The sequence below is a fragment of the Anopheles arabiensis genome, chromosome 3 (genome assembly GCF_016920715.1).
Source record: "Anopheles arabiensis isolate DONGOLA chromosome 3, AaraD3, whole genome shotgun sequence".
Classification (NCBI taxonomy): domain Eukaryota; kingdom Metazoa; phylum Arthropoda; class Insecta; order Diptera; family Culicidae; genus Anopheles; species Anopheles arabiensis.
The window spans coordinates 5,126,046-5,142,188 of NC_053518.1; the positions used below are offsets into that span (position 1 = coordinate 5,126,046).

The 16,143-nt window shown below is 46.9% G+C and overlaps 1 protein-coding gene across 1 annotated transcript in view; it reads right to left on the reverse strand.

Moving 5' to 3' along the window:
• Positions 1-160: 160 nt before the first annotated feature.
• Positions 161-16,143, reverse strand: part of LOC120900470 (receptor-type tyrosine-protein phosphatase kappa) — an 82,932-nt gene continuing 66,949 nt past the window's right edge. Inside the window, exons 4-18 of the mRNA XM_040307516.1 lie at positions 9,565-9,689; positions 8,951-8,974; positions 8,519-8,799; positions 8,283-8,417; positions 5,058-5,198; positions 4,079-4,245; positions 3,752-3,887; positions 2,311-2,560; positions 1,935-2,011; positions 1,691-1,822; positions 1,386-1,607; positions 1,183-1,277; positions 533-668; positions 356-462; positions 161-275 (exon numbers count right to left, since the gene is read on the reverse strand). Of these exons, the coding sequence (XP_040163450.1) occupies positions 382-462; positions 533-668; positions 1,183-1,277; positions 1,386-1,607; positions 1,691-1,822; positions 1,935-2,011; positions 2,311-2,560; positions 3,752-3,887; positions 4,079-4,245; positions 5,058-5,198; positions 8,283-8,417; positions 8,519-8,799; positions 8,951-8,974; positions 9,565-9,689 (2,002 nt within the window). The 3' untranslated portion in view covers positions 161-275; positions 356-381. The remainder of the gene's footprint in view (positions 276-355; positions 463-532; positions 669-1,182; positions 1,278-1,385; positions 1,608-1,690; positions 1,823-1,934; positions 2,012-2,310; positions 2,561-3,751; positions 3,888-4,078; positions 4,246-5,057; positions 5,199-8,282; positions 8,418-8,518; positions 8,800-8,950; positions 8,975-9,564; positions 9,690-16,143) is intronic.

Consider the following 16,143-nt stretch of genomic DNA (forward strand, 5'->3'; position numbering starts at 1 on the left):
CGAGCCGGCCGCGGGTGCACCGTTTCGGCGGCTCGTTACCGCCCAGGCTGTACAGCCGGCCCTTCTTCTTGCGCTCACAAATGCGTCCGTTCTTGTCGATTACAAACTTTTTGTCGTCAAACGATTGACAGTGATCGTACGACTCTCCCTTCTGTAGCTTTCTGATGTTCTTTTCCACGATTACACGACCTGCGTTCGATAGTTCTTTGGAGAGTTCGGAATTTGAGTACTCGGGCGTAAGCGGAATGCTTTTCCCTCGTCCAAATTCAATAAACCTGCAGTGGAGTGGTAGAAGGGAATGCATTAAACACTGAGGAGATGGGCTGGAACATTCAGTCCCATCGATTGCACTCACCACAGATCATCGTGTAAATCGCTTTCTCACTTCTTTTCTTTCAAGTCTTTATTCAAATAGTGCAACACGTAGTGCAGCACCAGGTCGTAGCAGTACTTGTATTCAGTCTGTCAAGTGAAAAAGGTAAAAGTTGTTCAAAAATGCATTGTTTAATGTTGTGTGTGCTCCTCCATTTACCATATTGTCTACGAGTTGCGGCCGATGCCTTCGCACAGTTTTGACAGCCTGAAACACGTCCACCTCGCCGTGCTGGATGACCTGCTCTATGCAGGCGTTGGCGGCACAGTACACACCGGCCCGGCTGCGACCATCGCTGGAAGGAAAGAGGATTATTAAAAGCTTAATTATTATGATCGCATCACGCCTACAGCAAATGATGTTACTTGCAAATGTTTGAATTAATTTCCCTATTAACCACAGCAATAAATGAGGCCCCATAGGAATGGAAATTCAAAGTCATCGATTGACTCCACACTGTCCGAACTGGCATACAATCGATTTCAATTAATTCGGTACTCGACCATTTCTCTTCCATTCTTTCTTGCCCCCTTCGTTTGTATGGCGCACCTGAATACTATTCAGTGAAATAAAAAAACCTGAGGACAAAAACGATAGTTTGGTTCAAAACCCCCCTCCATTGTTTAGTTGGGAAGTAAAGTTTAAAGCACCAAAGGGTTTTAATTAAAAACCGATTCCAGAGAGGAGGAGGAGCAGGAGCATAACAAAAAGAGAAAATTCTGACCTCGCACACAATGTTGCTATCAGTGGGGAGGGGTTGCGAGTGGGTGGTTGTAATTGAACTGGGGGGGATTTTTTTCTGTACTTACGGTGACACCACGCAGACGGGACCGTAGTCCGTTTTTTGCCTCCATCGTTCGACCATATTCATCAGCTCGACCAGCGAGTTGGTCGACGTCGGTACCTGCACGAATGAATGCAATGTGCCAGAAATGGTTTGATTATTATCTGTTCGAGCTTTATATGTGTGTTTGTGTGTGTGTGTCTTTTGTGGGATAGTGGGCAATCGTACCTTGTGGCCCATCGGCCAGCAGGTGAGCTGGAAGAGTTGCACCGTTCTCGGCGGTGCCTTGACGCCCGCCATCAGCTCGGTGAGCGAGATGACCTTCTTGTTGATCCGGAAGATCCACGACTTGATGTTGGAATAGTGCTGGTGCGAGATGTGATCGATCGTGAACACCGGTCCGTACTTTTTCGAGTGACGACCCTCGGGCCAGAAGGCAGGATATTGTTGCTGAAAGGGGGTGAGAAAAAGAGAAGAAGCATTCGGTAAGAATGAAGTTCCCCCAGTGACAGCCGTGGGTGACGCTTCCTTACCGAATTGTGAGGTGGCTGGCAGAGCACGACGACGGCGGCACATTCGTGATCGTAAACGAGGGACCAGAATTCACCGCACGTCTTCTGGAGCGGCCATTCCGTGACGATGTACTCGCGCGGTTTCGTGTAGCCCTGTAGTGTGGCAGCGAGAGCGAGAGGCAAGCGTACACAAATGTATGATAATATATTTGGGCGTCCCCATCTTCCCAACCCAACGTGGCAAACAAAGGTGAGGTGTACTTACGTCAACGAACACGGCGTTAATGTAGTCGGTAAATGAATTTCCCTGAAACGAGCTAAGGTAAGGACGGAAGTTATCAGCTGTGGTAGGTGTTGGTGGTGAGTCAGTTTTTATATTCCATTTGTTTTTTTTTTTTTACCATCCCGTTTTAGGTACAGAGAGCGTAGCGCCCGCCGGAACCGGAACCACCACGGGGAGCGAAAGAACGAAAGAAGAAACAAGAAAATCATTAGCATTGCGCGCACCATACGACTGTTACAACACAGCGTCTGTGTGTGTGTGTCGACAGTGCTGATAATTGAATGAAGCTTTTGTGTTAAGCCCAAACGCCAGCCACGGTAGCACCTGGTCTTCCCCTTCCCACCCACTGCTAACTCACGTGGTACGCAGAGGACGTCGCGGTTCTTCTCCCGATTGTCGCCCCGGTGGCCGCCGGCACAGTCGCCGATGGTGAAGCGGGGCGTCTGCTTGCAGATCTGGGCATACTCGCGCTGGTACGAGTTCATCTTGGTGAGCGGATCCTTGAGGCTTTTCTCCTTCAGCCGCTGCGACAGCTCCTTCACCGGAAACCACGAATTGCCGCAGATAATGAACTCCTCCAGCGTGTCGTATACGAATTTGTATTGGTCCTGTGTCCGTAAATGGGAAGGCATTTGGTGGGTGAGAAGGCGTGAAAGACAGTGTAAAACGTTATCGACCGCTGGGGAGTGTTTAGGACGGTACGAGCAGTGTGCGTGTGTGTGTGGAATGGTGTTTTGTGGAGAGTGTGTGTTTAAAATGGAACTTATTTAAATAAATGCTACGCTTCCGTCGATGGAGAGGGAAAAACCATTTGTATGCGAAGCAAATTCAACAAAATACCAATTTTAACCCGAGCAAAACAGTATTTCGCAAAAATAGATCCATATTAATTTAATTTAACCTTAATGGCACTTAGTGCGACTGAAGTGCTTTACGATTGCGGGAGCGCAATAAAAGTCATATTAATTCACCGATCTCATCAATTTAGCCTCAGCAACCGTAGCAGAAGAGCTCCATTTTTGAAATCTCCCCCTCTTTTTTTGCTCCTATCCCATTGATCATTCATCGAAACTGCGCTTCCAATCAATTCTCGAAATGAATGTCAAGCCGCAGTCTAACGGAGCGGAAGAGAGCAATACCATTACTGGTCCGCAAGCTGTGGACGGGTTATTGCGCGGAAGCGTGCGGAATACATTTCAGTAATAGTAAAGCGCAATCCTCACCGCAGCACAGAGCAAAATAGAGAAGGCCATACACCTCGGGGATGGGAGGAAAAAAGTCGAGTAGAATGCGACTGTTGCGACAGAGTAATTGAATTGTTGAAACACCCCATCACCGAGCAACGCGGGCGCAATCGAGCGAAAAAGTGATAAATGAAATATTTAAACAGCGCCAGCAGAAGCAGCAGCAGCAGCAGCTGGGAAATGTCGCAAAGAAGGCCACAAAGAAGGATGGGCGGTGATGGGGTCAAATATTGGAATGTCAAACGGAAGTAAAATTAAATTGATTTGTTTTGAGAACGAAGGGGATGGATGGATGCGCCGGATGCAGCGCTTGGTTTGACGAAATGCAAGCCCATCGAAGCATCGAAGTATGGTGCATTAAGGTGCAGCAGCTTTCATTTGCATACGTTGAGCTATGCTTTTCCTTGTGCGGGGAAACATTCTTCGTCCACAACGATCCTTTTTGCTATTTAGATGAGCTATGGCGGACACGGGACAGCCCTTCGGGGTGATTTGTGTAGCGAATGCATAATAATGCAGAACAGCAGCAGCAGCAGCAGCGAGTTTGCAACTTACCACGTTCTCTATAAGGCCTTTCCTCGACTGGCGTAGCTTCTTCAGATAGCCGAACACGTGAAACGAGTCCTCCTCTTCGGCCAGCTCCATGTTGGCATCGATGGCCAGGTAAACGCCCGATCGGCCACCACCGTCACTAGGTTGGGAGAGAGAGGTGTAATGAGAAACAAAAAGGAAATATATTTATGTGAACCATCCTGTTCGGCCAATGTTGTCTTTTGAATGCTAATTGAAACAGTTTGAATTCGTTCATAACAATTTAAATTGTTACAAGCGAACATTAACCCCTTTCTAGCAACGTTTCAATCCACTGCGCCCGCCACTTACTTGCAGTGCACCAGCATCGGGCCGATCCGGCTGTTCGCTTTGATGATTGTCCCCACGACGGCGCGCACCCGCCGGCGGAACTCGAGAATTGCATTGGAAAAAGGGCAGGTATGTGAATGCCATTCGGTGTAGTGAAACTGTAGTAAAAATCGCTCCTCGGAAACTACCTGTCGGTGGGGATAGAGAAGAAAGGAACGGAACGAAACAGTGTGTAAAGAGTAAAACGCTTCGGGCCGCAAAGGCGTACAACATTCCAGTGTGAGCTGAGGACGTCTTTACTGAGGACGTGTGCTAACAGAGGAGTGTGCCGGATAGAGAGGGGACCGATACACGCTCGGAAAAATGCACATTTTCCCCAAGCATGGGGTGAGGAAAGTGGCATCGTCAGAGAAAGAGAGAGAGGGGATTCCAGGCACTACCGGTACCAGAAGTAGAAAGTAAACATTGCTTAGTGTAATTGTCCCATTCATCTCACAGTTAATGAGCGAAACGTGTAAAATAAAATGTGCACCACACAGGCACACTCACATACACACAGCTAAACAGCCACGTGCAGCGTAGGTTTGGGTCGGCATGTGATGGTGTACCGGGCGCTTTGGAACACGTGTACGAGAAGTTTACTTATGCAGGCAGGAGGGAAGCTTGCAATGACGGAAATGCTCGGGAAAACAGGGGGCACAAAAGTACACGAAACATGTGCTGCTTAAATGTGTCGTCACGTCGTTGCGTCGCATGTCACGACCACAAAGGATGGAGCTCCATCCGTGTGTGTGTGTGTGTGTTTGTCTTCTTTGAAAGTTACTCCACGAACCGTGAAGGTCCGGTGTGGACGAGTTGGTGCTTTTTGGGAGGGTAAAAATGCCCCGTTAAGTATTAACCAGACTGGAATAATTCCTTTTTTCCTGCTAAAATTTCACTTTGTTTTACATTAATTAACATGCCATGTGCCAGCACTAGCCTAGCGCTGTACTTTACTTACGTTATCTTTATTGAGTTTAAACAGCCTAAACGTTCTTATGTGAAAATTGGCTAGCTCCTCCTCGGACTGTATCGTGATGTGCATGTCGCCGTAGATTTCCTCCTTCTCCTTGTTCGGTGGCCAGTACTGAACACACATAACCTAAATAAATGAGAGGAAAAAATAATGAAAAAGTGGAACGAAGAGAAAACACGTTAATTATGGTTTACAACAATTATGTTTATCATGCAACGCCTCTCGTAATGCTTATTTTTCCCTACAAAGATAACGTATTTATCGCCCTACATTCTGTCGATTTTTCGATCGGTGGTTTAGCGCTTGAGCCTTACTTTGGCCACTTTTGCCACGCCAAACTTGTATTAGCCTGCACACACACACACACGAGCACACTCTAAGCACAAAATAATGTGTGTATGTGTGAGCGTGTGAGGAAAGGGAGAGGGGACAAGTTTGAACATTGATTACAACGATGATTACGGGGCGATTCTGATGAAGCTCGTTAGCCGAACGACGCAGCAGTCCACGACAGCAGCAGACGCGGCGCGAAAGATAAAGCTTACGCCAACGGGATAGTCATGCAACTCATTTAATGGAGTTTGTCATAAAGCAAACAAAAAAAAGCTCACAAGAGCCCGAAGGTTGCTGATAGCGAGGGGAGGGAAAACAACCTCTAACTGGAACTAATCAAACTCTCTCGTGCAGTTTGCCCCGCTCAACAGCAAATAGTGTCCAGTCACGGAATGGAGCAAGGAACACCCGGAAATAGAAAGCGCGTTTAAAGTTAAAATACACACGCAAACACAGCCAACGGAAGAAACGCAGTAATGGAGAGAATAAACAGTCCTAAAAACAAAAAAGTTAAACATAAATGTAAACGTAGAAAAACGACAAGTGGGCAATAAAACCTGCAAAGCAAAAGCATGAAAGTAAACCAAAAAACGTAGTCCACCAAACTGCGTTTGCTGGCGAATGACAAAACTGTTCACCACAGAGACGCGCAGCAGTTGCAGCGCCAGAATTATGGTAGATTTAATGGAAATTGAATGGAAACTTTGGCCCTTTTGCCGAGGAAGTTGTGTTTGCGTGGCGAGCGAAAGACAATCAGAATGCCGGTTCGTCGCCTGCTTCGCCTTTTCAAGCACGCCGAGCTTTTAACTTGGCCTTTTGGGTGGGAGGTGAGGAGTTGGGTGGGTTTTATCAGTAAATAAAAGTAGGCACTTGTTCGGTGGCCAATCACTGTTACCAGCACCAGCACGCTATTTGGGCCATTTGCTCCCGGTAAAGTGTGAACGATGGGGATCGATGGAGAAAAACTCCGATTTTCGAACTCGAGGAAGTACAAATAGATGAAGATGAATACATTAATTTACACAACAATTGCATTAGTGTGGGAGTCGTTTAAAGGGAAGGTTGAAAGGTAGATAAAGAGACAAAGAGAGAGAGAGAGAGAGAGAGAGAGAGAGAGGGAGAGAGAGAGAGAGAGAGAGAGAGAGAGAGAGAGAGAGAGAAAGGAAATATAAAAGAAAAGATAGAGAGCAGGCAGCTGGAATTAATGATGGGTGAAAGTGTTTGAGTGAAAAGTTGATTACGGCGAGGCAGTTACTGCTTTTGTGGTGAGAGTTGGTCGGGAACTCAGCAAAAAAACCACGGCCATAAATAGATCAACGTTCTTCTTTCCTTTTATCGACGCTTGCTGTCTTATTATCAATCAATGTGCTGGCCTTGTGCGCTGGTTTGTTCGCATCTATTTGTGCCAGATTTGCTCCTTTGTAATACTTTTCAAGCTTAGCAAAGGATGCCATGTTAGCATTTTCGCTAAATCAGCTCAATCATGATGTGACGCTTATGCTTTCAACGGGCTCGTTTCGCAAAGGTGCTTCCTGGGTTTTTCACTCTCTCTCTCTCTCGGAGCTATTTTGTTTTCCATCGATTGCTTAACGAGCAGTGGGCACACATCAACCCGAAACCACATCCACCCCCTCACACACACAAAAAGCGGAATGTTTAAATTCCTTTCGAATCACAATTTCACACGGCAGCGATAGACGATAGACTTCGCTGGGAGAAAAATAGAAAAAGCGCAAAGGCAACACCGCAACACCGTTTGATCCGCCCGGATGACACTCGGTAATGGAAAAGGAATGTCTCGAGACATAAAATAATAGCCTGGGAAGAGTTGGGGCCTCGAGGATGGGAGGTTGGACGGGTGGGCTACGCGTTCGGTGAAGCGCGTAACAGCATAAGCTTTTTGGTGGGTTGATCCAGCCTCATGGCTGGCCGTTTTTCATTTGGTGTGGAATTTATGCTTTTCCCATCATTTCTGCCCGAATCGAAAGGGGGGAGTGCGATGGCAATGGAAAGTAAAATAAAAAAAGAAAGCCCCCGAGAACGATTTGCGCACATAAAATACACATTCGGCAAATCGGTTTATACGCCACGCCGGCAGTGGGAGGGAAATATTTTCTCAGTGGCTGAATGAATTTTCACAATTTTCTTCGCAGCATTCTACCTTCCCTCAGAGAGAGGGAGAGCGCGATTGAAGTTGATGTAAAAACACGTCCAAAAAAGAAAAAACAAAGACAAAAGCTTGAACACCAAAAGCGACGGTGAAACCCGGTCGGTCGGGTCCGGTCTGGTCGGTCGGTCGATGCTGCAGCATACGAAACATGTAAAAACGCGTTCCGATTCCAATGTGCGCGTTCCGAACAATGAACAGCGAACGACTCCTCCGGCCACACGGTGGCGAAGAGTTCTTGCGAACCATTTTCTAAATCCACGATATGATTGACGATGGATTGCAATTTAAAAGTTGGCGCTGCGAGGCAGCACCATTTGCTTAAGCGAAAAACCATTTCCCGGGAATCGCTCCCGCTGCTGCTGCTACTGCTGATGGTGGTGGTGGTGGTGGTGTAAATTTATCGAATTAACTTTATTCCTTCCTTGCTTTTGGTTAAATCCTGCCGCCATAAAATCGTATAAAGAGGGTCCGGTTTGTGTGTGTGTGTGTGTGTGTGTGAGTGGTGAAACTAAATCTCGGACAGGTTTGTCTGTGTTCTGCAGAGACGATAAGGTGTCACGTTTATGGTTTTGCAGCAGACTGTGATGACGTATGCACGGGAGGCGAGATAAGAGCGGCATGAGCCGTTTATGGCAGGAATGGTGATTTAAGGGGGGGGGAAAAAACATTAGCATATAGCAAATTGGGCCAGCACGCCACACACCTACCTTCGTAAAGTCGAACGTCTTCGTTAGCATCACAATACAGCTACAGTTCTCTTGCCAAACCATGCGCCAAAAATCTAGCACCGTGTCCTCCGTTGGTCCCTGCGTTACGATATACGCGTTTGGCTTAAGTAAACTCTGTGGGGGAGGGGGAGAGAGAATGGGGAAAGAAAAACACACACACATAAACGATTATGTCGGAAACGAAGCGAAAGTGCCAGTGCCAGCAGTTTGCTTACATCCACGTACGACGCATTGATGTAGTCCGAGTCCGGTGTGTTGTCGTACTTGTCTAAAACGACCCTATTGTAATCGTATGGAATGCATTTGGGGTTCTGGTTCTTGAGTGCATTGGCTTTGCGCAGGGCGTGCTTGCACGAGTTGGTTTCAACCTTCACAGCCGTCTGGAATTCGAGCTTGTACAGTATCGGGAACTTGCGCCGCTGCTCGCACAGCTTCGCAAAGTGTCGCAGTTCGGTCGGTTTGTCGGGCATCGTCTGCGATAGTGGGTTTTTCTCATCTGCACGGTGGGAGGAAGGTAGAGCGAACACAAACACGTCAAAACACCCATCGGTTTGGGGAGGAAAGTATGTGAGAAAGAGAGTGTGAATGTCTTGCTGTTGAGAACAACAGCTAAAGGCAAAAAAGAGACACATTCAGGGAGCGCTTACCTCGTGCTGACAGTTTTACTTTATCTATAAGTAATGGAAGAAACAAGATGCAGATAGAGAATTAAAATACGTGAAGTGAAGAAATTAAATTACCCAGCGACTCTCCCACAAGGCACACTTGCAGCAAACTTGCATACAGCACACTCCTTTTTGCCATTCGCTTCACTCGCGCTTCCAACTTCCAACGAGCTTCAAGAATAGCATCGTTAATGTAAGAGACGCTAAGAGTGGTGATTATATATCCTTTTTGTGCGTTCAACTATCATTTGCTACTTTTACTAGGAAGGACTACTTGAGCGCGCGCCCGCGTCTGCTCTTCAGCGAGAGCAGCAACAGCCGGGAAGAGCGTTATTAATTGGATAGAGATTACTTGAGCAGCAGCAACCACTGGGAAGCTTTTTGTTAATCTCAACTGCTTTGACCGGACTAAACCCCCGTTGGTTTCTTTTTTTTTACACAACGAACTGAGTGGTTTTATTACATTATCTGTGCCGCTTTTGAACGGTCATTAAACGAACGAATAATGGAACGCGCAAAAGGGACGTAGTGCGTAGTGTGAAGAGGAAAAACTGGAGTAAAATATAGTGAAATAAAGAACCAGACATCACACTTACCGAGTGACAGCAAACCGCTATTTAACATGCTTAACTTTATTGTGTTGGGTATCGAAACTAAACTCGTCGAACTGAGTGTCTTTTTCTTTTTCGGCTTCTCTAGGTCGGCATAGCGTGTGGTAGACCTGCGGGGAAGAGATAAGGAAAAGCAGTATTTTAGTAAAAGTTCCACATACAATTATCTCACAGTTGACCTTTATTGATTTCTGTCTTCTTAAATTATTCTACAAATGATGCTTAGTTTATCGATTGGCATCTTCAACCGGTTTTAAACCGGCTAAAATGATGGATGAAGCGCAGCAGTGTAACAAATTGAAGTCAGCAGCGAAGATTGCACAAACTCCCCTCCCTGTTCCCTTGCACTGTGTAAACAATTTGTACTCCCAAAGTCATTACGGGCATGACATTGAATAAATATTCTTCAACAGAGTCCGGAGGTACAGCTCGGATGTTTGTTTGGAGAAGAGATACTGAAAGTGGACACTGCTGCAACAACCACTGTCCACCGTCTGTCCCTGCTGTGTAGTGAACAATCGTGCACTAGGGAGAGGGCAGTCGACGATGATGAGATTTAGATCTGAAACGCTTGATTGATTACGGCCAAACAATTGAACCGGTAGGTCGTTTCGACTCGAGGAAGGAAGGAAGCAGCGTGAAAGATCGTCAAGCAACAGATAACCGAGGAGTGCGTGCCCACTCAATAAGGTATGATGCGGGTCTACCTGAAGTTAATGGTGTGCTGCTGTGTTGGGTAGGATTGGAATTAGCATTTTACCTTACACGTACACACACAAACACCACCAATCAGGCTAGTTAAGTTTATCTTTCTCACCAATTTCGCAGAATTCTGATCGGGTGCACCGAAATGGTAAAAGGGACCGTGCATAAAATTACTTTTATCTCTCTCTCTCTCTCTCCTCTCTCTCTCTTTTCTCTGGGCCGTGTTCCTAACTTATGCAAATGTATGCCAAAAAATCCTGCTGGACCGTATCGGAAGCTCACTCTAAGCTGGTCCATTAGTGATGACTTTCTTTTTGCAGTTTCTTCCCAAAGAGCAAGCAACTATCAGTTCCGCGAAAACGAAAGATTTTAAGTCGAATTACTAAACTCGTAAGTAACTTAACTTCTTTTCTACGTAGTTCAGCAAACAGGAAAGAGGGATTTAATTTTATTTTTCCTTAAACTCTATTTTCACAGACAAATTTCACTTCTTCCGGTGCGTCTGTTTTTTCCGATGAATGATCGATCCGGTTCGGTGGGGGAGTGGAGTAACAATTAATTAGCAGAGGCCATTTCGCACGAAATTATACACGACACTGGGCGTCTCCATTGCGGCTTGTGGTTTAATACAGCACACTTGTATCCGGTATCCCCAATAGTCCCGGAAGCCACTGGGCGGTTCAGCATAAAAGGGGAAGGAAATTGGAACGAGAAACGGTTTACTTTCTGTGACTTTTCACCGTCCGGGCAAAATTTGTACGTTTACCCAGGTGACGGGGAACGAATTAGCCGAACTGTCCCGTGGCCGTCGCTGATTGTTTGCTAGAAAATATGATAATCAACCCGCTAGCGCCGTTGTTAGTTGGCAGTTTTTCAATTTGAAACACAATCCAAACTCCGTTCGAACTTTCCGTCTCGTTCGGCGTCTCGTCGGACGTACACTTCTTCTTCTTCTTCTTCTTCTTCTTCTTCCCGATGACTCCAATCATTCATCGGCTCGGTTCACCCATAACTCACCCGAGTCGCGCGACCGTTCAAGTCTATTAACTCAGATCAGAAAATTTAAAATTTATTCAAAGTTTCCTCCGACCCCTTTTGCTGGGAGGGAGCTTTATGGCCGGCGAAGTGGTGCGAACGGGGTTTTGGCAAGATCCATCCGCGGCATGATGTATAATGGAAATGAGCGCTCGAGTGATGATGATGATGATGATGATGATGATGATTCGCCATCCACTTCGCCACTGTAAGCAGCTTATTTCGAGTGTGGCCGAGTGTCCGAGGAAGTACAAACTGTAAAGCAAATAGCATTTCTTCCAACCGAAGCACCCTTTTCTTGTGCAGCCGAGGGGAGGTGCACTGTGTAAGTGGATAAACTTGCGAGCTTTTCAACCCGTTCCGCTGTGCGCTTTCTTTGCTCTTCCACTCTTTGGAGTGTTTTGCATTGTTTCTGTGCTTCGCCTGGTGTCCTCCGCCCCGCGAGCTATTACGGCCGTGCGGGAGCTTAAGACTTTTCTTCATTATTATTAATAGCTGTTCAGCTACAAAACTTAGCGAAAGCTTCCCTCTTTCCTCTGAGCGAACGGTAAATTGATGGAAAAGTAAGTGAAGACGAACCCGTGAGCCGTGCAAAGACCACCGCAAGACAAGTGCAGGGGGTTTGTAAACACTCGGCAACGTTGTTCGCCTCGCTAATGTTTTGCCAGCGTTGCAAATGCGGGCTCCCCCTAAGCAAGCGACCGCCATTCATTGGAAAGCGATAATAAATTATCGATTACGGTGGCGGACACGAAGCAGCTGCTCGCTGCAAGTAATGTGTTCATCGGCTCAGGCTCAGGTGACAGGGTGCTAAAAATGGACCCGCTAATTGCAGCAAAGCGTAATGATTCCTTCGAGCGACGTCTTCTGCCATCTGCCGGAGTGCTCGTGTCAATTGAGTTTATTTTAAGCGGGATAAAATATTTAAACGGGATCAAGTTGAGACGAATCAATTTGGAAAATGGAGCGGTTTGTGAGAGGGAGAGCCGAGCTGTACTGCTAGATAAGCAAGTGGTTGCAGTGTAATGAGATTTCTTCCACATTATGGGCAAACACGACACATCAGCTTAGAATAACCGCATTACATTGCATTTCGTGTCTTTCGCCGTACCAGTTCAGTTCCTGTCCTCCGTCTACGCTAATCCCAACAAAGTCTCTAAACCCCTTTCGCACTCTCTAATAGCTTGAGCTTACGCGCGACGACAATAATCAGGTCAAGTGGGGACTCGATTCCACCCCGTCTGCCAGTTGTGCACAAGGCGACGACAGCACCAATCACTCGCTCACCGCACAAGCGGTTGGTGTGGTTTGCGCCCCGAAGTGAAAGCAAAACAATCAACGTGCCGTGCAATCGAAACGGGCAAGCTTTCGAGCTTTTGCGATTCGGTTCAATAAACATGCTTATCGTCCACACAAACATCGCCTCGGGAGGGCAAGTCTAATGGCAAGAAGGCATCATCATGCAACACCATCCAGAGCAAAGGAATCGAGAACCGACGTCAGCACGGGCTGCAAATCGTCTTCAGACACGCTCGTGGCCCCTAGCGCGAACCGTCGGATTGGAGCGAATTAATTGCCAAAGATGCTCCCACATCACACACCCACACGTGTGCCCGCTCGTTCTCCACGTTGCCCGTGCTTCCTTTTCATAATAAACACGGCTAATAGGATTCGATTTGATTGCTATCGTGCTGTAAGCGCATTCACTGCTCCGCAAATGGTATACTGGGCTTACTGCACGCGACTCTTTATTTTCGACGATGAGCGGTTTTATGATGCGATCTTTAAAGGAGCTTGGATATTCTTTGGTGGAAGATAATATCAAATGTAATTGCTTTGCGCGGAGGATCTTGATTTGAACTGTTGATTTAATTGTTTTTATAGCATCGAGTATTAGTAAGAGACTGCAGTCATGCTCTTAATTGCCATTGTTATGGAAGAAGAAAAAACCCCACATTATGTTGCAACGATGTACTGACAGATCGATAATCGTGTTTATTGTAGTGCAAATGATTATTCATTTAGCCTGGTTTTACTTGCTCCCTCCCCACACAAACTAAAAAAAACCCCCATCGACCTTGCTTTGCAAATGAACTTCATTGAACGACACAACTCTTGCTGCTGCTCTGGTTTCTTTCCCACCACCTTTCTGATTGATGATGTTGTAGTGGCTGCAGTTAATGGCACAACTTCCACAAGACGTAGAGCCACTCGATGCACTGCTGCACCAGCCACGTCCTCTACGCCGGTTACGTAAACCAGAACCAGTTGCAGTGGAAGCATCACCACCACCTTCTCTCACCGCCGCCCCAAACAATGCACCAACCTCTGGACGGCTCTGGATTGTGTTGGCTGCTTTATATGCTGCATTTAACCGCATTAAAACTAATGATGTCGTTGCACTGGAGTGTTTTACAGGCACTTGAACGCGGCACACCAACACCTCCCACATCGCCAGGGATTTGCACCCGTTGGCAAGGAGCAGGGATGATCACATTGTCAGCAACCAGGGGCTGCTTGGGCTGCTTGGGTTGCTAGGAGAGGGTGGCAATGCTTCTTTGCAGCACGAAAAGAAACACCCGAAGCGATGCCGAGGCATTGCCTTGTTTACGGACCATATCTTTAGCTTCTGCTGTCGGGTGCAGCATCTCCGAACCGAGAGCTTTAATACGTTTCCAAGCACTACTACACAGCATCTTTAGCAGGGAGAGGGAGACAAATAATAAATAAAAAAGAATCCACATGGGTCAGCATCTGTTTCCCCCTCCGGTAAGGATTGTCGGTGTTTAGTTCTTTATACGAATGCAAACACACACATACATACACACACGTAAGCAGGATATTTTGCCATTTCGGCATTTTGCCGGTGGTCTTACACACAGCATGGAGCTCTCAGCAAGGGTTGGTCCTTCGAACCGGATGTGCCGCTGCTGCCGTTACTGCTACAGAAGAGCGGAGAACGTTGTTGGGCATTATTATGAGCAGTGCTTTAAAATTACTTCAACGCTTTGTTTGGTTACAGTGTATGTTTACTGTCCAGCGCCCAGGGGACCCGAGGGGGCTGTGTTCCAAGAACCTTTTCCAATCCTTTAATGAACTTGTTTCGTTCGCAGAGCTTCTTTCGCCATGAAAGCCATGATATAAAATGGCAAACGAACTAAACATTGTTGTAGCTTTTAAAAGATTCAACCAACCGGAAGTAAATTTTTGATGTTTTAGCTATTAAAACATGCATTTTCCATAATCAAGGATTGTTAAACTCAAATCAAAAGCTTCTTTCCATTCCTTTCACAGGCAAACAAAAGGAGGAATTTATTCACAGCACGCTTCAGTAAAATGCCATTCCATTTGTGGCTTACGATTAAAATGATGCATTTGTTTGGCTTTCCGGTGTACACCATATGAGTTGCCCCATCATCCAACCCCCCCCCCCACCACCTTACACAATCATTGCGTACGTATAAAAGCACACTCCGTCAACATTACCTCCTACGGTTCTTTGCATTTTAATCAACCGGCGCACCGGCTTGTATGAAGCATGTAGCAGACACTCTCGGGGTTGCAAAACAAAACTGAAAACGATACCATGCACACACGTCACACGCTGGGGGAGCTTTTCACTTTTGATTATTTATTTCCCCCACTTCTCCTCCGTTCAGGGCGATGCTTTTTGCACGGCATAATTTGCACCATGTTGTGCCCCTGTATTTGTGTTAATTTTGTTGCCCCTCGGTGGCGAGGCTGGATGCGTTTTGCAACGGATACGTGTGTGTGCGCGCAGTCCGGTGATTTGTTGCATCCTGTGCTGCCACCCTAAAATGGTGCCACTTTCCTGCTTCGTGCTCCGTGGCGGCACTCTGCTCTGCAGCTCAGTGTAAGCTGTCAATTTTCCACGTACTACTCTGCTGCAGCTGCTGATTTTCCGCCCCTATAAGCCAGCTATTTCCGGCCACTGTCCGACTGTCGGGTTCCGGTTTGAAACGCTGGTCGGAGTGCGCTGCAAGCGAAAGATGGATGGCGCTGCACGTTTTAATTTTTAATTTCATGCTAGCACTCTCCACCGCGGCTGCTGGTGCTTGTTTGTTTGGTGATACATTTTTGTTGCTGAAGTATCCATCTTTTTCCTGCGAAAACTTGGGAGGTCAGTCGTTCGCAGCGGCCGTGTGAATGGGAAGAAACGGATGAAAAGGCGTGGACGGATGGATGGCTTGTAAGGAGTGCCAGATGAACTGGACGGAAAGGATGCGATGCGAGCACGTTCTTGCGCTCTTTGGTGGAACACTGTGAGCGTTCTACGACAGCAGAGCGACAACATCGCAGCTTCTACAACACCGCCCAGGAATGGGAATGATTATAATATGCTCATGAAATATGAACGATGATAATACTTAATTACTGGACTGGAATCGGAAATGATTTCCACCAGTCCGCACGGACGTCCGGACGACATGAAACAGAGCAACCCCAGTGAATGTAGATTATTACTGCCTGAACTTAATTTGCTACCCCTTCTTCCTCCATAGTATCATATCCGCAAAGGGCTGCTGTAGGACGTACTAAATGCTGGGAGGCCCGCTGCATGGTTGCATATGACCTACACACGCCGTACGTATGCGACCCGTTTCCTGTTTATTATGCAGCACTCGGCAGCAAGCCCCTACTGCGGTGCGGGATGCGCGGTACGTGGGAAATTTAATTTTCCCAATTTCCGGCATCATACTCGCCCGTGTTGCTTCGCGCGCTGGAGGCTGGAACCGAAAGGGAATTTTTGCAAACGGCAAAAGCCAATCTCTATTCCCACGAGCAAATGCCACGCTTCGATCG